General features: G+C 37.6%; 1 protein-coding gene across 16 annotated transcripts in view; it reads left to right on the top strand.

Moving 5' to 3' along the window:
* The first annotated feature begins 899 nt into the window (after window positions 1–899).
* Window positions 900–23,060, top strand: part of Dnm1l (dynamin 1 like) — a 47,116-nt gene continuing 24,955 nt past the window's right edge. For 4 of the 16 annotated variants that reach the window (XM_029470356.2, XM_029470353.2, XM_029470350.2 and 1 more), the window contains exons 1-6: window positions 900–1,145; window positions 14,604–14,751; window positions 18,008–18,046; window positions 19,278–19,324; window positions 19,680–19,751; window positions 22,014–22,100. In XM_029470356.2, coding sequence (XP_029326216.1) covers window positions 1,044–1,145; window positions 14,604–14,751; window positions 18,008–18,046; window positions 19,278–19,324; window positions 19,680–19,751; window positions 22,014–22,100 — 495 coding nt within the window. In that variant the 5' untranslated portion in view covers window positions 900–1,043. Of the gene's footprint in view, window positions 1,146–14,603; window positions 14,770–18,007; window positions 18,047–19,277; window positions 19,325–19,679; window positions 19,752–22,013; window positions 22,101–23,060 lie in introns of all 16 variants that reach the window. The other 12 variants (XM_029470354.2, XM_029470351.2, XM_029470348.2 and 9 more) reach the window with 3 other exon arrangements.

Below are 23,060 nucleotides of genomic sequence, written 5' to 3'. Positions count from 1 at the left end.
TCCTTTAGAAAGAATGGAGCTTCATGGGCACCTCCTGTTTCTATGATAGATAGCTGGAGGGCCCAATCTTGTGCAGGTGCAGGTATATAGTGCTATGTATTCAGGCTACAACTACAGCTTTGTAAGTAGATGGCAGCTGCTCAATCCTTGGTTTCTTATATTCTTTCTGCCTTCATTTCAGCGTTGTACCTTAAGTCGTAGTTGGTGTGTGTGATATGAGTGTCTATTTCTAAGGGCTCATCATTCACTCTCAGAACTTTGACCAGATAAACTCTCTTGGTGGGTAGGCTGGAGCGGTAGAAATGTCTGGAGACATTCTTTTCAGTTTTCCTATAGTTTCCTTGATTGCTCTTCATAAAGTAGTACTTCTCATAAGGAAATGACATTAGTTAATTAATAGACTCTATCCCTATTTGGGGGGGGGGGGGGTCGAGACAGGGTTTCTCTGTGTAGCCCTGGCTGTCCTGGAACTCACTCTGCAGACCAGGCTGGCCTTGAACTCAGAAATTAGCCTGCCTCTACCTCCCAAGTGCTGGGATAAAGGCATGCACCACCACTGCCCGGCGACTCTATCCCTTTCTTATAAACACAGGATTTCACTATGTAGTACAGACCTTGTTAACCTTTTGTCTAAGTCTTCCATGGTTGTCCATAAAATTGGTGTGTCCCAACTCCTGGAGGCATACTCATACATAACACTTTAACAATCATTATTCATCTAGCTGTTAGCTAGCATTTTGACTATAGTAGACTCAGATTCAAGGACTCAGCTTCCTTACCCACCCAATTCAGGTCAATACCTGAAACCTTCTAGAATAGGCCTTCGCGTTCCACTCAGCCTGAACTACAACTCCCGGCAGCCTTTGCGCGCCCACCTCTGTCGTGGCGCGTGGCCTGCCGGGAGCGGGCAGGGTGCTGGCCCGGCCCAATGGGTGCGGGCTCCCGAGGAGAGGGCGGAGGAGAAGAGGAAGCAAGCGGGCTGTGGGCCGAGTCCCCATTCATTGCAGTGGCCTGCTGGGTTGGGGTCCAGTGTTTCGGGGGTCATGGAGGCGCTGATCCCGGTCATCAATAAGCTGCAGGACGTCTTCAACACAGTGGGTGCCGACATCATCCAGCTGCCTCAGATCGTCGTAGTGGGAACGCAGGTAAGATGAGGCCGCGATTGCGAGGCCTGGCTCGGCCGCAGGCCTGCAGGTGTCGCCAGGAGGAGGCCGGCAGCTCGGCGCTCCGCTCTGCTCCCGGGCACTCAGCGGGGCTGAGTGGCCCTGCAGCCTACAGCCCGGCGCGGCTTGGCCCAAGGGCACTCGGGGGACGCGCAGGCGGGCGTGTGGGCGGCTGTCGCTTCCTTCCGGCCGCTGAGGTCGCGACGGACTCTGGAGTTGCTGTGAGCAGACAGACAGCAAGCTAGTGGTGAGTCGGTGGCCCACGGAGCATTACAAAGTAAAAATAAGATTAAAAGAAAATCCCGGGTGTAGTTGGAGGTCTAAAGTTAGGAAGGAGCACCTGATTTTTCTTGTACCATGACTTTAGTGTTTGTAATTTTGTTACTGTGACCCAAATTTGGTATAAGGTTCTCAGGCCTTATGTGGGGTATTGGCGATAAGTCCACATTTTGTATGAAAGAATGTTGAATATCTAGAATAGCAGAGATATGTGAGTTTCATTTTTAAAAAAATGCCTGCTTTGAACTGAAGAGGAGCAACAGAACTTTAGGGGAGGAGGGCGTTTTTTGTTGGTTTTGTTTGTTTGTTTTAATGTTTGTGTGTACACCGTCGCTGTCTTCAGACACACCAAAAGAGGACATCAGATCCCATTATGGATGGTTGTGAGCCACCATGTGGTTGCTGGGAATTGACTTCTGGAAGACCAGTCAGTGCCTCTATCCTCCTGGGGAGAATTGTTTTGTTTTGGTTTTTTTGTGGGTTTTTTTTTTTTTTTTTTTTTGGCGGGGGGGGGGGGGAGGGGGGATTCGAGACAGGGTTTCTCTGTATAGCCCTGGCTGTCCTAGAACTCACTTTGTAGACCAGGCTGGCCTCGAACTCAGAGATCCGCCTGCCTCTACCTCCCAAGTGCTGGGATTAAAGGCGTGTGCCACCACACCTGGCGAGAATTGTTTTTGAGAGGAGCCCTACTCTGTATTTCAAGCTGGCTAAGAATTCAACTTGTTACCTGAATTGGCTGAAACTCATAGCACTCCCCCTGCTTCAGCTCCCTTGACTGAAAAAATACCATGCCTAGAATTTTTTTTTTTAATTTTTATGATGTGAGTGTTTTCCCAGGTGCTGGTTAGAAGAGAGAATATGATCCCCGAAACTGGAGTTACAAATGATTGTGAGATGCCATGTGGGTACTGGAAACCAGGTCCTCTACAAGAGCAGCCTTTGTTCTTAACCTCCGAGCCATCTTCCCAGCCCCTTTATAAACATACTTTTAGGTGCTCCCATTTGTTAATATTCTTTTCTTCTGAGGTGATGGGTGATTTCTCTGTTTTCCATGGGTTGTATGGCTACATCTTAACTACAGAAAGTGTATAAATATTATAAGAAGAAATAAATTAGAGGATATCCATATACTTCGAACCATCCTGTAGTTTATTATTATTATTGGCCTTTAAATATTTAAAGCAGTAGGAATTATTTGGGGGCTATTTGCTGGGTTGGCATAGATTGTTTTCGGACAGTCGTGTCTGCATAATCCAGCATTAACACTTGATGTTGGCTGTGCCCAGAGACCAAATTATCAAGAGTACTATTTGGTTTTTTGTTTGTTTTGGTATTTTGTCCCTGCGATCTTGTAGTAGAAGATTTTCAGTGATGCATATTATTCATTGTAATGAGATATTTAGTTTTTAAGTTAATTTTTACTTTATGGATATTTGCCTGTGTATGCATATGTATCAAATGCCTGTTGATTCCTTTGGGAGCCAGAAGGAGGCAACTGATCTTCTGGAACTTGCCATACAAATGGCTGTGAACTGCCAGGAACACGCGGGAACTGAACTGAGGTCCTTTTCAAGAGCAACAAGTTCTCTTAACGGCTGAAGTATCTCTTCATTGGGACTTTTATAATAAAAACTATTTTTTTGTAAATAAAACAAGAAAAGATGACTTAGTTAATTTTCTTTCATAACAATCAAGAATTGTGATCTAGCTTTAGAGCAGAAACTTTATACTCTTAAGAGATTTCCAAGTACATTTTAACTATGATACAATAAAAGAATCAGGGATATAGTGAATCAGATTAAAGAGATTAAAATCAAGATGGGCTTTCTTACACACAACAGTGTTAGCCAGTAGAGGAGTAATGGAGGGAAGAAGGAAGGCCTTTGAAACTCAGCTTTGATGATCTTACTATCTAAAATTTAATTTAATTTAATTCATTTAAATCAACATTTCTTAGCCATTTTGACTTATTCTTTTGAGAACTACCTGTTCAAATCTATTGTCCATTATTTGAATGAGTCTTTTTTTGACCATTGATTTTTTTTTTCAGTTCTTTATATCTTCTGGATATTAAGTTTCCTTCAGCAATATAACTGGCAAGATTCTCTTCCATCCTGTGAATTTTCTCTTCAGTTGTTCTACAGAAGCATTTTAGTTTTATGAGGCCCCACTTGTCAATTGCTAGCTTTAATTCTTAGACAAATGGAATCCTATTCAGAAACTCATTTTCTCTACCTATATCCTGTAAGGAACTGCCCATGTTTTCTTCTAGCAGTTTCAGGGTTTTAGATTTTACATTTAGGTCTTTGATCCATTTGCAGTTAGATTTTTGTGCAAGGTGATAGACAGATATGATCCTCATTTTGTTTTTCTACATGTGGACTTCCAGTTTTCTTAGCACTATTTCTTGAAGATGCTATCTTTTCTTCACTGCATGTTTTTGGCATCGTTGTCAAATATCAGAAGGTGGCTGTAGTCACATGTCCCCCTGTTTTTGTTTTCTTTGTTCTGTTGGTCTATGTATCTCTTTGTGCCATTACTTTACTAAGGCTCTATAATATATCTTGTAATCTGGAATGGCAATTGCTCTAGAAACTTTGCAATAGAATTGACTGTCTGGGGTATTGCATGATTTTGATTGTGATTGCATTGAATCTGTAAGTGTCTTCAGTTTTTTTAAAGGTTTAAAGTTTTTGCTGTATAGGTCTTTTTTTTTTTTTACCTCCCTGGTTATTTCTTCTTAGATTTTTTTTTTCTTCTAGGCTATTGTGAGTGGGAATGTGTCTATACTATGGGAATATGTCATATTATATTTATTTTTCTTATAGAAACAAGTGGTTAATTTTTTTTTTGTAAGTTGATTCTATATCCTGTCACTTTGCTAAAAATTCTGGTGTAATTTTTGTCTCTTATGTATGGTGTATCATCTGCAGATAGGGATAATTTCTAATTTCTTTCCCTTGCCTTATTGCTCCAACTGGTGTTTTAAGGAATATATTGAAAGGGAGTAGGGATGGTGGACAGCACTGTGTAGTTACTGATTTCAATATGATTCCTTTGATTTCCCCACCCCATTTAGGATAAATGTTGCCTATGGGTTTGTCATCTATAGCCTTTATTATGTTATGTTCCCTCCCTCCAGTCTTTCCTCTAGAACTTTGATCAGGAAAGCATGTTGGATTTTGTCAAAGCCCTTTCTTTATCTACTGGGATGATCATGTGATTTTTGTCTTTAGGTTTATTTATTTTATTTACTAAATTATTGTCTTGAATGTGTTAAAACTATGCCTATGTCCCTGGCTAAAGCCAACGTGGTCATGTTGGACGATTTTTTGTTTTGTTTTTGTTTTTGTTTTTTTGAATGCTTGTCTTTAGTTTGGCAGTATTTTATTCAAGATTTCTGAATTGACGTTTATCAGGGATATTGGCCTGTAGTTTTCTTTGGTATTAGAATGATACTGGTTTTATTATTGATTTAGAAGTACTTCTCTTTCTTTCTTTTTTTCTTCCTTCATTTATTTATTTGTTTGCTTTTAATAAAAGGGTTTGCTGTTGATCTTTAAAAGTCTGGTAGAATTCATCTAGACTTAGTGCTTGGCTTTTGTTGTTTGTTAGCTTGCTTGTTTTACCATTTTTGTCTCATTTATTCAAGGTTGTTTTAAGTGGTTGATCTCTTGGTTTAACTTTGGTAGTTTGGATCAATTTAGAAATCCTTCCATTTCTTTTAGGTTTTCCAGACTAAAGGAATACAGGTTTTTAAAGTAATCCCATCTAATACTCTGGATTTCTTTTGTGTCTGTTACAGTGTTTCTTGTTCATTTATTGATTCTGTTGATTCTGGTCCTCTGTTACTTTTGGTTAGTTGGACAACAGAGTGTTGATATGACGTATCTTGTCATAGAACCAGCTCTTCGATTCATTCTTTGTATTGTATTATTTGTTTCTGTTTCATTAATGTCTACTTTATTTAATTATTACTTGCTGTCTCCTGGTCTGTTCATGGTTTTTTTTTTTCCAAATTTTTAAATTTTATCATAAAGTCCCTTATTTGTACTCTTTCTGGTCTTTTAATGCAAGCAATAAGAGGCGTAAATTTCCCTCTTAGGGCTGCATTTGATGTGTCCCAGAGATTTTGGGGCACTTGTTTTCAAATTTTCTTTCTTTCTTAAGTTCTTCTTTGACCCATTCATAATTTATTAATGAGTTGCCTAATCTCTAGGAGTTTGTGTACTTATTAGAGATGTTTCCTGTTCTTATTTTTATTGTGTTATAGTCTCTATTAAGGATAATTTTGGCTGTTAACTTAGATAAATCTGAAATCAGATTGATCACAGATGGGGAGGATTTTCTTAATAGACTATTTCAAACAGGAAGACTAATGCTAAAGAAGACAATAAGTATGGACCACATCTGTTGGACCCACATAAAAGGGCATGGAAGAAATTTGCCTTTTGCCTGCTTGCTCTCAGTCTTGCTGGCAAGTTTATTTATCTTGCTAATGAGACATTCTTTTGCTGCTATTAGAACATACTTTAGAATTCCAATACAGACTGAAGATCCAACTGCTTTCCAGAAATCCTTCAAAGACTTCAGTGCTAGAGGCTAGGACTTCTGAGTCATCCAGGCCTGTGAATTTAACAGCTATAGGGTTCTTGTCTTTTCCATTCCTAGACAGTCATTGTTAAACTACCCAGGATATAGCATGTAAGCCAATCTAATAAATTTCATATGTGTGTGTGTGTATAAATAATTAGTTCTGTTAACCCTTACCAATATAGTCAGATAGGATACATGAAGTACTTCAGTTTTTGTCTGTTTCTTAAGATTTGTTTGTTTTTTTGTTTTGTTTTGTTTTGTTTTTTGTCTCAGAATGTGGTCTGTTTTGAGAAAAGTTTCCATGGGTGGCTGAGTAGAATGTACGTCAGCTTTTGGATGGAATAGCCTGTAGTGGTTCCTCTGAGGTATGATATCACTTTATCCCGATGTTCTTAGATTTTTAGTTTTGTTTGCTCTTTGTTTTTTGTTTTTGTCCAGACAACCTGCTTTTGGAGAAAGGAAGTGCAGTATTGAAGTCATTTACTGTTAGACGGCCGATTTTAATCTTGTCTTTAATTCCAGTAGTATGCTCTTTGAAACTGGATGTACCTGGTTTGGTGCATAAATGTTTAGAATTGCAAGTCTAGGTTAGTTGTTCCCTTGATCAGAATGAAATGCCTTTCATCTTCTCTGACTAATTCTTGTTTAAAGTCTGTTTTGTCCATTATTAGTATGGCAGTGCCTGCTTGCTTCCTGGTATCATTGATTGGAGTAACCTCTTCCTTTCACTTTAAGGTGTTGACTCCCTGAGACAAAACTTGTAACACCTGTGCTGGCTTGAATGAGAATGGCTCTCATAGGCTCATATATGATTTCTTGGACCTCAGTTAGTGGAACTGTTTGGGAAGGATTAGAAGCCCTGACTCTAAATACAGTCTGAGGGCTTCCAACTTCAAATTTTAGGAGGATCACAATTGGACTTAAATTTCATTACTGTGAAGAGGCATCATGACCACAGCAAATCTTAAAAAGGAAAACATTTAACTAAAGCTGGCTTTCAATTCAAAGGTTTAGTTTATTAAACCTCTGCCATTCTGGGAACTATGGCTGCATGCAGGCAGTCATGGTACTGGAGAGGTAGGTAGCTAAGAGTTCTTCATCCCAATAGGCAGGCAGCAAGAATAGCAGGAAGAAAGAGTGCCATTGGGCTTGGTTTGAGCTTCTGAAACCACAAAGCCCCATGACACACTTCTTCTAATAAGGCCACACCTTCCAACAGTGCCACTCCCTATGAGTCTATGGAGGCCATTTTCATCCAAACCAATAGAAACACACATGAAGGACACAAAAGCAAAGAAGGTGATAATGAATTTATATCAGAGAGGTGTGTCTTTGCACCATGTTGCAGCTCAAAATCTCCAAGAATAATCAGGCACTCAAGTTAATCAAGAAGAGAGTGAGTTGCACATTCATGCCACCAGAGGAAGCACAAAGAGATTATTTGACCACTTCAAGGAATGTAGCAGTTGCTAAGGACTGATCCTACCCTACTTGTCTCCTCCCTCAATTAATAAAATTTTTAAAAACTATATAGTCAAGTTTATGAAATCAAACTAAACAAAACTAATACAAAATTCTGAATAGAGGGGTGAGGAGGTAAAAGGAAAGACTAACTAGCATTAGATTATCAGTATACAACAACAAATGTTGACTGTATGGAACAGTATTGAACATGTGGAGCTCTTGGGAAATGTTGATTTGAAAATTTCCTCCATGTCATATTTCTTCAAGTAGGAAGTGTTATGGTTTGACTTTGGTCCCCAGTGTGGTTTGGAGGTGGTTGAATCTTAAAGAGGTAGTGGGAGTTTGTAGGTTCAATGGGGGTATTGCCCTTAGGAAGGTTTTAATAAGCTGACTTTATGGAGATAGTTCTCAGGAGAGTCTTCTGATCCTGGTCATATGCCTGAAGTAACCTAAATCAGTACACTTCCTTTTTGCTCAGTGGTTAAAGGATATGTGGTATGTGTTATCTGCAATGGCATTTTATTCAGCTTTTGTATTACTTTTCTATTGCTACAATTAAAACATACAGAAGGAACAGTTTATTTTGGTTTTCAGTTACAGATGGATACGAATCCATCACTATGATGATAAAGTCTGGCAGTAGGCAGGCATCTTGCTGAAACAGCAGTTCACTTTCTGGAACTAAATGAAAACAGTACAAAACAAAAACCCTGAGACAAACTGAAAGCAGTCCTGTAAGGGAAGTGGATAGGTCTAACTGAGTCCTGTGAGGGAAGTGTGTAGCTCTAAGCACCTACATTAAGGAATCAGAAAGAACATGAATAAATGGCCTAGTTATACAAGTCAAAAAGTTGGAAAAAAAAACAAGAACAAATGGAATTAAGAATTAGAAATGAACAGGGAAACATTATAAGAGACACCAAACAAATTCGGAATATTGTATAGAAATATTTTTAAAACTTTGTATTCCATGAAGTGGAAAACCTAAATGGAAGGGACGATTTTCTAAATTTATTGAAATCACCCAGATTAATCCAGAGTGTCAACAACCCAAAACAACTGAAGAGATTGAAATATTAATAAGCTTCCCAGCTTTTTCCCATTAGACAGTGTTTCTCTTTGTATAGCTTTGGCTGTCCTGGAATTCACTCTGTAGCCCAGGCTGGCCTGGAACTCTCAAAGATCTGTGTGCCTCTGCCTCCTGAGTAATGGGATTAAAGGCATAAGTCACATCTTTTATTTTTTATTTTTTGGAAGAAGGAGGGGAGCAGGGCTGAATGCATTCACAGTAGAATTCTACCAGACTTTCAAATATTGTCTACAGCCAATAGTTTATTTCTTAAACTGTTTAAAACAGTAGACACAAGGAGCACTCCTGGATTTCTTCTATGAAGCTCGTATCACTCTAATACCCAAATACTAATACCCAAACCACATAAAGATTCAGTAGTAAGAGAAAACTGCAGACCAATATTCCTAAGGACCATAGACTAAAAATACATAAAAAAATAATTGCAAACAGGATGTAGAGCTCCATCACAAAGAGTGTATACCATGACTGTGATGGTTTGTATGTGCTTGGCCTAGGGAGTGGCACTGTTGGGAGGTGTGGCCTTGTTGGAGTAGGTGTGGCCTTGTGGGTATGGGCTTACATAATACCCGTACTGCTAGCAGTCTTCAGATGGAGATGTAGAACTCTCAGCTCCTCCTGCACCATTCCTGCCTGGATGCTGCCATGTACCTGCCTTGATGATAATGGACTGAACCTCTGAACCTGTAAGCCAGCCCTAATTAATTATCCTTATAAGACTTGTCTTGGTCATGGTGTCTGTTCACAGCAGTAGAACCCTAAGACAGTGACCAAGTTGGCTTTATCTCTGAAATGTAGAAATAGCGCAGCACTTGCAAGTTAAAGTAATAAGTCACGTAAGTGGACTAAAAGACAAAAATCACATAATCATTTTCCAAATATTGACAAAATCCAACATGCCTTCATTTTAAGTCTTGGAAAATATAGGACTAGAAGAAACACAGTAAAAGTTATATATGAAAAAAACTACAGCCAACATCTTCCTCAATGAAGAAAAACTTAAAGCAATTACACAATGTCAGGAACAAGACGGGTGGCCACTGTGTCTACCCCTTTTCAGTACTGTCCCCAAAATATTAGGTGAGCAGTAAGACAAGAGAAAGAAATTAAAGGAATACGAGTAGAAAAAGAAGTCAAACTATTTCTATTTGCAGATGACACATACTATAAATTAGATATCCCAAAAATTGTACCAAAAAACTTGTAGAAACCAAAAACTCAGCAACGTGGCAGGATACAGAATCATCCTTCATAGCTTTTCTATCTGTACACCAATAGCAGACATACTAAGGAGGAGATCATGAGCACAGTAACCTAAAAGTAAATAAAATATCTAGGGATAAACCCTACAATGAAAACTTTTAAGCCACTGAAAACACAAATATAAATACTAGAAGATGGAAAAGCATCCTATGCTCATGGCATGCTAGAATTAACACTATAAAAATAACCATTCTACCCAAAGCTATTTACAGATTCTATTGTGGGAAATATTAAATAAATACACCATCCCACTCTAGCGCCGGCTACTCTCTGGCCCCAGTGGTCTCTGTCTTGCCAGCTCCATGACTAGCCCCAGGCAGCAGTCTCAGCTCTGTATTGCCTGTCTCAGAGGTGCTTGTATTTTCCTAGCCATCTAATCCCTGCGGCTAGCTGTCACAGATCTCTTTAACACAGTAAATCAAAACTCAAGAATCTTATAATTATCAGTTTTATATATCAATAAATTCTCAATTCAGAAGACGCCCACACAATAAATTCAGAGCCAATTGATAATGATACAAGCTGCACACCTAGATTAGACAAGTTTTCCCAATTAATCTATCCTTTTATGATGTTCATAGCTACCTGTGGCTATATAAGCCACATTGATAAGGTTCATCCTCTTCTCTATCCATCTTCTCTCGTCCTCCTTCTCCCTTCCTGTCCCTGTCTCTATCTCTGAAACTCTTAGCTCCACCTTCCTTTTCCCTGTCCAATCACAGGCTTCTTGTTGTATTAATATTTAAATTAAGTGGGGGGAAATTCTGCTACAAGATTCAGTGTAATCTCAATCAAAATCCCCATCTCATTCTTAGCAGAAATATATAAAATTACCTTAAAATTCATAAGAACCACGAAAGATCCAAGAAAGCTAAAACAATTTTGAGCAACTAAGTTAGAAAATCCAAACAAAAACAACCCCTACAATGTTAGAGAGATTTTACCATTCTAGGTTTGGGATGTATTAGAGAGCCATAGAACCATAGAAGTAAAAACAATGTAGCATACGTACACCAATGGAACAAAGTCGAAAACATAGCTTTGTAGCTTACCTTCATAACTTAGCATAACTTCAGCCACATAATATTTGACAGAAATGCCAACAACTGAGGAATAGGTCATGGAAATGAGGTACATATACATTATGGAATTTTTCTTTGAGTGAGGTAACCCTAGAAATACAAATGACACATATTCTCTCTCTCTTCAAAGGCTAGCTCTAAATCTTCAGATGTGAATAACATAGCTTTTACTATAGAAAATAGGAAAGTAAAACAGGACCATTGTTGCAGTAGGGGAGGGTGGGGTGGAGATCAGTAGAGAAGGGGATATCAAGGTAAAAGTGTTCATATCATGGAAATGGGGAGAGGGGGATTCCTTAGGCAGGGGGAAGGAGATAAATATAGAAGATGGTGGGAAGAAGGTAAAATAGCCGTAACGATGATAAAGCCATAAGGGAATGGGAGGATGCTTCTTGGGGGTGGGGGAGGGTGAAGTAAATACAAAGGTAGGTGGAGGAGGGTAAAGGGAAAGAATGTAATACAAGTGATTTGACAGTGGAAATGGGAAAATAGGGGTGCCTTAGGGAGTGGAAGGGAGGTCAATACAGAAGAAGGTTGGAGGTAAAATAACAATATGGATGTCAGAGAAAGCCACAAGGAATCATGCTATTCACTGTTTATCTGAGAATGAAAACAATGCAATAACGTGAGGGGCCACCAGCAGTTCTACCCAGTTGTGTAACTACTGGCTCTGTAATTGAACTTAAGACTCACTTAACAAGTGGGATACATCCCTGGTACTGAAAAACTAGCTACCTAATCAGTGCTAGTGAGATTGTAGTCACTGGAGGAGACTCTACAACCACTGATTTACTAATCCAGCATAATCCCTATCAGCAACCAGAACCATCTGTCCTTATACCTAGAGATAAGTGTAGTCTTCACCTAGCATCAAGGAAAGTTGTTTTTGCAACAGATGGAGACCACTACAGAAAACTAGAACCAACTGATAAACGGAGTTGTGGAGCCCATTCCCAATGGATACACCTACAAAACACTCCCACACCTACGGCCTTGGGAATAGGAACAAAGAGATTGTGAGAGACAGGATCTGGGACTTGTGGGAGATGTGTCTCCTAGTAATGGCAGAAACTGTATCCATAAAGCCTCACCAACATGACCACTCAGATATGAGAGCTGAGCAAGGACATCAATGAATATCCTAAATTGGATTGGGGAAGGCCCATGAGGCCCCAAACCTACAGAAAGAACTACAGGCTGGCTACTAAGTAAATCTGGGAGCAGAAGCAGAAGCCTGCCCCAGAGAGAAATATTCAGCCTTGAAAGCATAGACACAGGGATTCAACAGGGTGTGTGAGTGTGTACAAGCACGCAATAACAACTGATAGAAATACAGGCCATACATTTGAAAGAGAGTGGGGGGAAGGATATATTGAAGGGAGAAAAAGGAAAGGAGAACTGTTATAATTAAAATACATCTTTAAAATAACAATAAAACCTTTCCTCCCCAGGGTGCTTTTGATCATGGTTGCTGGCTAGTTTTATGTCATTTTGACAGAGACTGGAGTCATTTGTGAAGAAGGAACTTCAGTTGGCAATATGACCCCACTAGATTCATCTGTGGGGAAGTCTGTAGTACATTTTCTTGATAGATGTGAGTAGGCCCAACTCTCTGTGGGTTATGCCCACTCTGGGATGGTGGTCTTGGGTTTTTTAAGGATGCAGGCTTAAGCCATAGGGAGCAGACTGGGAGGCAAGCCTCCATGACTTCTGCTTTAGTTCCTGCATCTGTGTTCCTGCCCTGACATCCCTGAATGGTGGACTTCTAGCTTTAAGATAAAATAAGCTCTTTCCAAGTTGATTTTAGTCACAGTGAGTATTGTATCACAGCAAGAGAAAAGGTAACTATGATAAATAGCTTAAGTTTAAGTCTCCATGTATTGACGTTTAATTTTACACAGAATACTGTTTTAATGTACATATAATGCTGTTTTATATTGTCTTAGTGTTTCTAATGTTGTGAAAAATACAATGACCAAAAGCAACTTAAGGAAAAAGGGTTTATTTAATCTTATAACTCAGGTTACACCCACCCCATCACTAAAGGAAGTCAGAGCAGGAACCTAGAGCACAAAATTGAAGCAGAGATGATGGAGGAGCACTGCCTCTGGCTTGCTCCTTGTAGCTTGATCAACCGCCAGACGTGAGGAGTAGGGCTGGGGGGGGGGGTCAGGGAAGGGGGACAGGCCCCAACAGTTGACAGGTTCCTGGGAGGAGATAAGGAGTTGGTAAGGGAGGAGTGAGTAAGGCACAGTGACTTCTTGCTGCTCTGACTGACTAGCATTCAGGTTGCTTCTTTATTTATACAGGTTTCACAGAGCACAGTCAGACTCGTGATTATCCAAGAAGTATAGATTTTGTCTCTGGACGTGTGTTTGATTTTTCATTACATGTCTGGAGTTACACGTTCAGTCACAACTAGAAAGTACAAATAGAATAGATTTTATTATTATCAGCACTATAACTCCAATTCAAAGAATCTAAAGAATGTCTCCTCCAAAGCAAATACATTTATTATATGACAGCCTGTTTTTAGGCTGGCAATGTTTGCAGTTTGAAAGCACTCCAGACAAACAGAAAGGATCTTTTTATGAATAACAAACAGTAACACCTAACTCCCTTACTATATTGTTTCATCATCTACGATGTAAAGTAGAAGTTATTTTAGTCAGTCCATCTTATTTACTGAGTTCTATTCCTCCAGGGTTATACCCTGTATGATCCCCTGTCTTTAAACTACATTTTTAGAGTGCTCTAAGCATGTTGTAAAGGGATGCCATGAATCTGTAACCTATTCTCCTGGCCAGCTGGGGTTTGTCAACTATCTCTATGCTTATCCTGTTCCAGTTATACTATTTGAGCTTGCTTGAGAGTGGCTACCCCAAGATTTCTGGAGTCATGGCCTCAGAAGCAAATTTCAAGCATTTTAGTGCTTTATCATACTCTCCAAAGCATAAAGAAGACTCTCAGATAGGGCCAGATGAAGCTATTTCCCTAAAAGCAGAAGGGATCGTAAGTCCAGGACTTTCCTGAAAAGACTCAGACAACTGTCCTGGGAACAGACATAAAGTGAATCATAATGCAGAAAGTCCCCAAGAATGCGGAGACCAAAACCCCAAAGCAAGAGACAGTGACAGCGATGGCAGCATTTGGCTCAGTGCTACTGGAGCGGTCACAGCTGCACTGGCTTCATGACTGCCATTTCTGGTGGATGTGCCACTTGGCCTGCCTCCTTAAACAAGCTCACTGAGCTTGGCTCTCCCCATCAGTAATTAATCTAGAAAATGGTCAACAGAGTTGCCTACAGGCAATCAGGTTAAAGTATTTTCTCCTTTAAGGTTCCTCTTCCCAGACATCTCTGGTTTATGGCAAGTTGACAAAAACTAGCCAGGAGATGTATTATTAAATAATATAATTCTTCTTGACTACATTAAAAATAAAGTTAGTAATGCCCCATGTAAATGAAATAACTATGTACCTATATGATGCAAGTTTTAAGACTCTCAAGAGTATCAAAAACGTAAAACAATTTGGGGAAAGTGACTGCTTTTTATGTATTTTAAGTGTGGGCTTTTATCCAAGTTATTTAGCTTGTTTGTATGCTGCTTTGCTCGTGTAGTCTGTGTAGAGAAGTCATTTCTTGGCTCTTTTCTGATTTCTTTTCAGAGCAGTGGGAAGAGCTCAGTGCTGGAAAGCCTAGTGGGGAGGGACCTTCTTCCCAGAGGGACTGGTGTGGTCACCCGGAGACCTCTCATTCTGCAGCTGGTCCACGTTTCACCAGAAGATAAAAGAAAAACAACAGGAGAAGAAAATGGTAAATTTCAGAGCTGGAGTAAGAATTATTTTAAAATGTTACTCCTTTTTTTTTTTTTCCTATTTTCAAGATATGAAAGTAAAAAGTTGATTGGTGAATTGGGAAATAATAGTTATAGCAAAATCAGAAATCTTGTGGATTGGTATCAATATTTAATATGAACACTTGGAAAGCAGAGACAGGTGGATGATCCCTGAGTTTGAGGCCAGGCTGGTCTACAGAGTAAGTTCTAGAACAGCTAAGCCTACACAGAGAAACCTTGTCTCAAAAAAACCCAAAACACACAAAATAATTTGTATTGACTTGCAATGCTGAGTCCAGTTGAAGCTGCTTCTTGTACTTGCCCTGGGCTCACTCATTTGGATTACACATCGCTTTAGTCTAAGAGAAAAGCTGTTACTTACAGAAAGATCACTTGGTTTTGTGAGATGAGGTAGTTCAGACTGGCTTCAGAACTACCGTATAGCTACAAATGACCTCATACTTGAGAGCCTCCTGTCTTTTCCTCCCAATTACCTGACTACAAACATATGCTGCTAATGTCCAGTTATAGGAAGAGATTTCTTTTTAAATGTATAACTAATTTTATTTTTATAGTAAGGCTCACCTCTCTATCATACACTATTTGTACTTTTAAAGGTCCTCTCTTTTGCCATGTTCTGTTTATACTACCTAAACTGGGTTTTTTTTTAAATAGATATGAATAGTAAGACCAGAGTATGAGTATATTCATAGATTTATATAGCTGAATCTTTTAAAACTAAAATTATTTTAAGAAATGTTCTTTATTCAGAAATTTTAAATTGTCCATGATACATATTTTGTCCTATATTAATCATATTAGTGAGTTTTGGAGTGTGAGAGAGTAATCCATTCAGTATCCTGTTCAGTTCAATGTCTGACTTAGATTCTGTCTCCTAACATTCTGTAAAACTACTCCGACTTTCAGAGTGTCTCTAGCGATCGCTATAGCTGTTCTTACCTGCAAGGATTTGTTTTCAGTGTAGTTTTGTCTTGATTATCTTCTGACTTGAGGTGGGGTGATAGTATCGCAGCTAATTTTTTTTCCCCGTTCATCATGGAAGATATTGGTGGTGTTGACTCTGATTTCATTTTAAAGTAGGTGGAGAAACTTGTCATGAGCATCTACTATGACTTTAAAACAGGGACTCCAAAATAACTGAAGAAAGTTCATGAGCTTGTAGGTATTAGTAAGTAATATTTTATAACAGACAGTCAGCTATATAGGAACCCTTTAATTATTAGGTATTTTCTTGACATACTAGTTATTTATATTTTAACATTTATTATTGACGTTCTTTTTGTTTTATTTATTCTATTTTGTGACGAAGTTGGCTTATAAAAGTTTGAACCCTGACTGTAATCATTCTTGGCGACCTGTTGCTTAGCCTCAAATATCAGAATACAATTTTCAGGATTTTGTCCTCACAGTTAACATCAAACACATTACCTATACCTTAAACCAAGACTTGGAGAAACTTAGGGCTTTAGGGCTTTTTTTTCCTCAGCCATTTCGAAAGGGCAGTATCTCTATCAGAACTGTGATGTTTCCTTAAATAAGTTGTTGCTTGTAAAGAACGAGTATAGATATGCTGGTTCCTTGCTTATATGCCCAGCATGTTTTGTTGATGTGGGGGGCAGGTCAGTAAAACTGCACATTTTTACCAGCACATACATTATTCCAGAACTTAGGCCCTGCTATGTATTTGTGTATTTACATACATTTGTGCATACATATATATACATATATGTGTCTTTGCCTATAAAGAAGAATATCTATTGTGCTCCCATTTAAAAGTGATAGACCTACTTTTGAGTACAAAATAGGTGCAAATTTGAATATTAAATTTCATTCTTATTCTACCATAATTCTTTGGCTTCCTTTTTCTAAAGGTTTTGTTTTTGTTTCTTAACATTTCTATTTTATGTGTGGATATGGTAAGTGTGTGCTATGGTAGGTATGTTCCAGTCATAGGCCAACTTTGGCGAATTGGTTACCTCCTACCATGTGGGTCTGGGGCTGGAACTCAGGACATCAGGCTAGGTAGCAGCCCCCACTCTTGAGCTACCTTGCTGGCTCCTTACTTCTCATCAAAGCCACCTGCTTCTCTACATAAGCACTTTAGGCTTATCAAGTCATTCTGACATTGTGCAAATCAAGAACTAATTAAAACAGATTAACATTCAGTTTGGATTTAAAAAACATGAACAGTGAGAGAAAATAGTTTGGAAGAAAAGTTTTGAAGAAAGCATAACAAATAAAGCCATTAAAAAGTTAACAACAAACCCAAACTTTTTTGTATATGGGTCTTTTTAGTTTTTTAACAGTTCCACTTTTATTTATTTACTTTCATTAGTTTAAATTTATGAGGGGTACAGCCTCTCAGATTCAGTCCAGTGGCCTTTGTAGGAACTTCACTTTGGAATTAAGAACAAACTATTCCACTATTTCTATGGGCCTGAGTTACCACGACTACTCTTTATTTTGTTCAGGTTGCCTCCAGGAGTCAGTATTGTTTTTTCCTTTATACATGTAAGTGCATCTCTTGCATAAAGGAATTCAGTTTCATCTTGGCTATAAAACCTTATTATAAAAGCTCCTTGGGGTTTTTACATAAGAGAGGTCCAGTTACTAATAATGAGTTAAGAACAGCACATTGTAAGATGAAACAAAGTATAGTTTTAAACTGAGGTCTGTAAAAGTTGGCTGAAGTATTTTGTGTTTAATGTATATAATAATAGGAAATACAAGAATTGTGATCGTAGATTCCTGTTGGATTGAGTTCATGCATTTGAAGTTCTGTGGTGTTTTGCTAAATGCAATTTTTATTTCAAAGAAAATATCCTTATGAACAGTCATTTTTAGCAAATAGCATTTGCTTACTAATTCTGAGTTTGAAAGGATGTGCTTGATTATCATATTTCCTAGGCTTTTGAAAACCAGACAGGTTATCTTTTCCCACAATAGGCTTTCAAATATCTCAGGCAAACATTTTTAGAGTAAAATGAAAATTCATTTACTAAAATTCTTAAAAAGTTAAAGCATCACACACAATGTGCAGTTTATTAATATAATAAATATATTTGTTCTTACAATTCTAATAAGTTTTGAGTAATTGAGTGCTTATGCACATTTGAAGTGTAATAGTGTTTCTACACACTTGAGTGTTTTAAAAGTTTTAAGTCTTAGGGATAAGCACTAAAATTACTTTGTGCTATTTCTCTTTAACTACAGACCCTGCCACATGGAAAAACTCAAGACACCTTTCCAAAGGTTTCCTTTATCCATTTGTTTTTAGCCCTCCCTTTTTTATTATGCCTGCATGTGTGCTTATGTACCCGTACAGGCTGCGTGCACCTTTTCCATTTTTATTTGCCTGTTTACATTGATTGCAGGTTTTGGTGGTTCTTGTTAGTGTTTTGGCATTGCATTAACATGCAAGCCTTTTTGGTGGTAGAATTTAATTTTTACAAAAATATAACTGAAGATACTGAAACTTTTATATGGCCGACTAAGTTAAAATACCCCTTTTGTATGTAGTAGTACCTCTGTGAGTTCTGTCACCTAGATTAATCTGGTCTTTCAAAGGTCCTTTTTGGAAGAAGGTTCTAAGCTTCAAGTAGGTGAACATTTTATTTGCAAAAAGGATCTGGTTTTATATAACTTTGTTCTAACAAAGAACCATATGCCTCTTACTAAATAATACTTATGTGAAAGTCTTACTTTTATTTCAGGTGACTTTTATGCATTAAATATTTTAAATCATTAAGATACTTAAGCTTCCGAATTTGGTGAAGGCAGAATAGCAGTGCTTGGGTAAGATGTCAGGAGCAGACTGTGACTGGAAACTAGCCGAGTGTCAGTTCCTTACATACATATATATTTCTATTTTCATTAATTTTGCATTCATTTCTGTTCTATAATTCCATAAGAAAATATAGATTTGACCTTGGGAAAAATCACATTGGCAGTCTGCATTCCAAGCCAGCTACTACCCTGTCACTGAGAGCTCTATATGTAGGCAACAAAAAAACAAAGTTCAATGATTTTCAAAAATGGAAAAATTAGCTTTTTCATTCATATATTGCATGTGTTTTTAACTTTAATGTTATATACACATTTGCCATATAATTTTTTTTTGCATTATCCAATGGAGTTTTAATTTTTTTTATAGTTCTTTAAAATTTTTCATTGCATAAATTGCTTTCATATATAAGATGTATGAAGGAATTATTATAATCACAAATAGGAAATGAACAATTTATTTGTAAACAATAGATTTCAGATTCTGGGAAGGCTTGCAGGCAACTCTTCTTGAAGTTAGTCCTGCCTTTGTCGTCTGTGTCGTGCTTTAAAAATGTGAATGTGTATTTAGCAGATCCTAAAATTAAGACATTTGTTAACTTGTAGTTAAAAAATAAAAAGTTTTCTGCGTTATCTTTTTAAGTTCCTGATTATAAAACCTAATTTCCAGTCTTTAAGAAATGAGTCTTTCTTTCTCTAGGAGTTGAAGCAGAAGAATGGGGTAAATTTCTTCACACCAAAAACAAGGTAATCACTAAAGAATATAATGAAATAGCATAGAAAATAACATTTTGCAAAGATAGTAGAGAATAGTTTCTTACCCGGAGTGTGTTTCTTGTTTCCTATAAAATAGAACTTTTCTCAGTAATGCTTCTAAGCACAGTAGTTTAACTTGACTTGATCCTGCCTCATTTGGAGATTTTTTAATATGGTGACATCAGGCAACTTTGAAACAAATCTTGCAAAAATGTATGTGTATGTGAGGAATGTGGACTAATTTTCTGCAGTAAATCCTTATATATTCTTTAAATGTGGCCTCCACCCCTTAAGAATGTCTGATCTTATTTAGATTATGGTTCTTTTTTGTTTCAAAAATTTTTAGCTTTACACAGATTTTGATGAAATTCGACAAGAAATTGAAAATGAAACCGAAAGAATTTCAGGAAATAATAAGGTAGGCATTATTCCAAACCTGGAACCCTTTTTAAAAAGTAAATATATTGCTGAACATTTCCTGTATATAATAATATATAAGTATATTACAAAGTGATACTCTCCCCCTCCCTCTAGTACTGATGGTGAATGTGGGGCCTGGTACATGCTAACTTAAGTGTTCTTCCACTGAGCTATATATATTCTAAAGCTTTAATATATATATATTTGGTTTTTTGATATTATTTTGAGACAGTGTCTCATGAAATTACTCAGGCTAGTCTTGAACTTGGGATACTTCCTGAGTAGCTGGAAATTACAGTTTTGTGTTACCAAGGTTGGCTTGTAACTTCATAATCTTAATCTTTTTTTTTTTTTTTTTTTTTTTTTTTTTTTTTTTTTTTTGGTTTTTCGAGACAGCGTTTCTTTGTGTAGCCCTGGCTGTCCTGGAACTCACTCTGTAGACCAGGCTGGCCTCGAACTCAGAAATCCGCCTGCCTCTGCCTCCCGATATTCATGCCAGGCAGTGGTGGCCACACCTTTAGTTCCAGTACTTGGGAGGCAGAGGCAGGTGAATCTCTGTGAGTTTGCAGCCATCCTGGGTCTACAGAGAGTTCCTGGACAGCCAGGGCTACACAGAGAAACCCTGTTTCAGAAAACAAAACAACAACAAATGGAGTATTCCACAGACTTATAAAAATTTAGGTGATTAATTATCTCTCTTGGTGTAAGATGTGGTAGTTTATATCTGAATTCCCAGAATTGGGGTAGTAGAGGCAGACAGATGTGAGCTACACACTGAAATAGTTTCGTAGACACCAAAGGCTAGGGACATAGGTCAGTGGTAGGCTGTTTAGTGGAAAGGCATGAACTAGATCTCCAGCAACACACACAGTTTCTTGTCTATTGCTGTGATAAATACCCTAACAAAAGTAAGGGGGAAGGAAGGTGTTTTCCCATTTACAGTCCATCGTGGCAGGGAAGTCACAGCAACAGAAACTTAAGCAGCTGCTCACATGTTCAGAATCAGAAGAGAATATTGAGTGCATGAATACATACTGATTTTTAACTGTCATTTTCTACATATATAGCACTCACAATTCAGATGAGTCTTTCTAATTCAAGAGTGATAAAGACCATCCCTACAGACATGCCCTTTTCCCAAGTGATTCTAGTTTCTGCCAAGTCAACAGTTAACGCGGATTATTTGACACAAACATACGTGTGCACACACACACACACACCTTAAAACTTTATACATATAAAATATTTCGTTTATGTTTTGTGCACTTAGTTACATAGTACTTGTTTACAGCCACATATTTTATAAGAATGTGAGAATTTAAACCAAGTGTCTAGGATACTTTTAATGACAAAATCAGCCTCGTTTAAATCCTTCTTGTGCCCTTTATTGTCACTACTGTTTTCTTTTTATATTTTTTATATTTGCTATTCTATGTTACCTGAAGGAACAATAACTCTCACAAGTAACCTTGAGCTTAGTGATAATATTCAGTATATATTTGTTGCCAGGCAGTGTGATGAAGTAGTTACTTCCTGACAGAAAGACATTTTGCATCAGTGTTAACACTGTGTGCCAGTTGAAAATATTTATCCTTTCAGTTATAGTGCTTTGCAGATTGTCAAACTCTCAGCTGGCACCTTGGAGTTAACTGCTGTTGTCATCACACTTCCCTAAATGTCTACACCAGCTATACCTGGACTGTGACAGGAATATAACTAGATTATGTCAGGGATGGCTTTTCATCTTGGGGATCTGAAAATTGAGATATATTGCCTGAGCAAACTCAACTATGTATGTACAATTTTGCCACTTGATGTTCAGATATCTTTGACCAAATTAATGGGAATAGCTTCTTATATATTACTCTTTCAGTTTACCACCATCAGTTCAGAAACATCATAATTTTGGATAAATGAAAAATGCATTATTTTTAAGTACTTAATCTGTTAAACTCTTTTTTAAAATTGGCATATACATATAAAAAAGTGAAATGGTATAGGGAGAAAAATTGTAGAAATTAATGGTATGAGGTTGTGTAGGATGGTAATCCTACTCGTTATTTGATTTGCTGCCTTCTCATTCGTGTGATTCATTAAACTTTTATTATTGAAAGATTTTAGGACCGTAGTTTAATAAATATTTTAAGGCATCTAAAGTCTATGTACTTGACTCTATGTACTTAGAAATGTAGCTTACTCTAGCATTTCATAATTCATTGAAATTCAAAATGATTATAATATATTTGAAACTTGTTTTTAGGGGGTAAGCCCTGAGCCAATCCATCTCAAGGTTTTCTCGCCCAACGTTGTCAACCTGACACTTGTGGATTTACCAGGAATGACCAAAGTAAGGAATAGCTGTTGCTTGAGGTTTTGTTTAAAGGACTGTGTTTTGTTTTCCATTTAACATTGACCTAATGAGAATAAGCAGTTGATTTCACAGTTTATGTTACTATCAGATCATTTTATATAGTTGATCCCTTCTTTCTCCTTAAAATACTTTCTTTACCATGGCTCCCAGAGTATTGCATCTACAGTTTCATCTGTAACCTTGCTGGCTACCCCTTTTCAGTGTCTTTTGCTGGTTTCTTCTCATCTCACCAAAGTCTTTAATCAGAGTTCATTTTTTTGGACCTCTTGTCCACTTTAGGTACTCATAACACAATCTAATTAGGTTGATAGTATTATCAGCGCATGAATTTGAATATGTGAACATTCAAATTATTTCTAGATACATGTCCAGCTATCCACTTGGCATACACATTTAAATGTTTGAATAAGCATCACAGCTTTACTGTGTCTACTACCAAATTCCTGATCTGTCCTTTAACTATGTTGGTCCTTCTGATATCTTCCCTATCTGAATATATGACAATTCCACTTTTCTAATTGATCAGCCAAAACCTTACAGTCATCATTGAAATTTGTTTACTTTCTATCTGCCTTCCTTTCATCAAATCCTCTGGGCTTTCCTTATTTTTATAATATATCCAGAATTCTATCACCTCTAAGTATATTTATGGTAGAAGTAGTAGCTCTTGTTATTTGACTTGGATTACATAATTAAAGTTACAAAATAAATAATAGTTCTCTCTTGTTTTTTTTACTTTTGGTAACCATACTATTCTATTAAAATGAAATTTAGATTGTCATTTCTTGGATTAAAGTCTCGTCAGTGACTTCCCAGTTACCTCTTTATGAAGAGTACAAATTTAAGTTCTTATTACTTTCTACTCCTGTCTTGTTCTCTCACTTCATTAGTTTGTATATTTAAACATCTCAGGATGGCCTTTAACGGTCTGTAGTG

The sequence above is a fragment of the Mus caroli genome, unplaced genomic scaffold, assembly GCF_978045245.1.
Source record: "Mus caroli unplaced genomic scaffold, Mus_caroli_1 scaffold_17, whole genome shotgun sequence".
NCBI classification, from domain to species: Eukaryota; Metazoa; Chordata; class Mammalia; order Rodentia; family Muridae; genus Mus; species Mus caroli.
The sequence above is the reverse complement of the archived record's forward strand: the minus strand, read 5'-3'. Positions and strand labels throughout refer to the sequence as shown.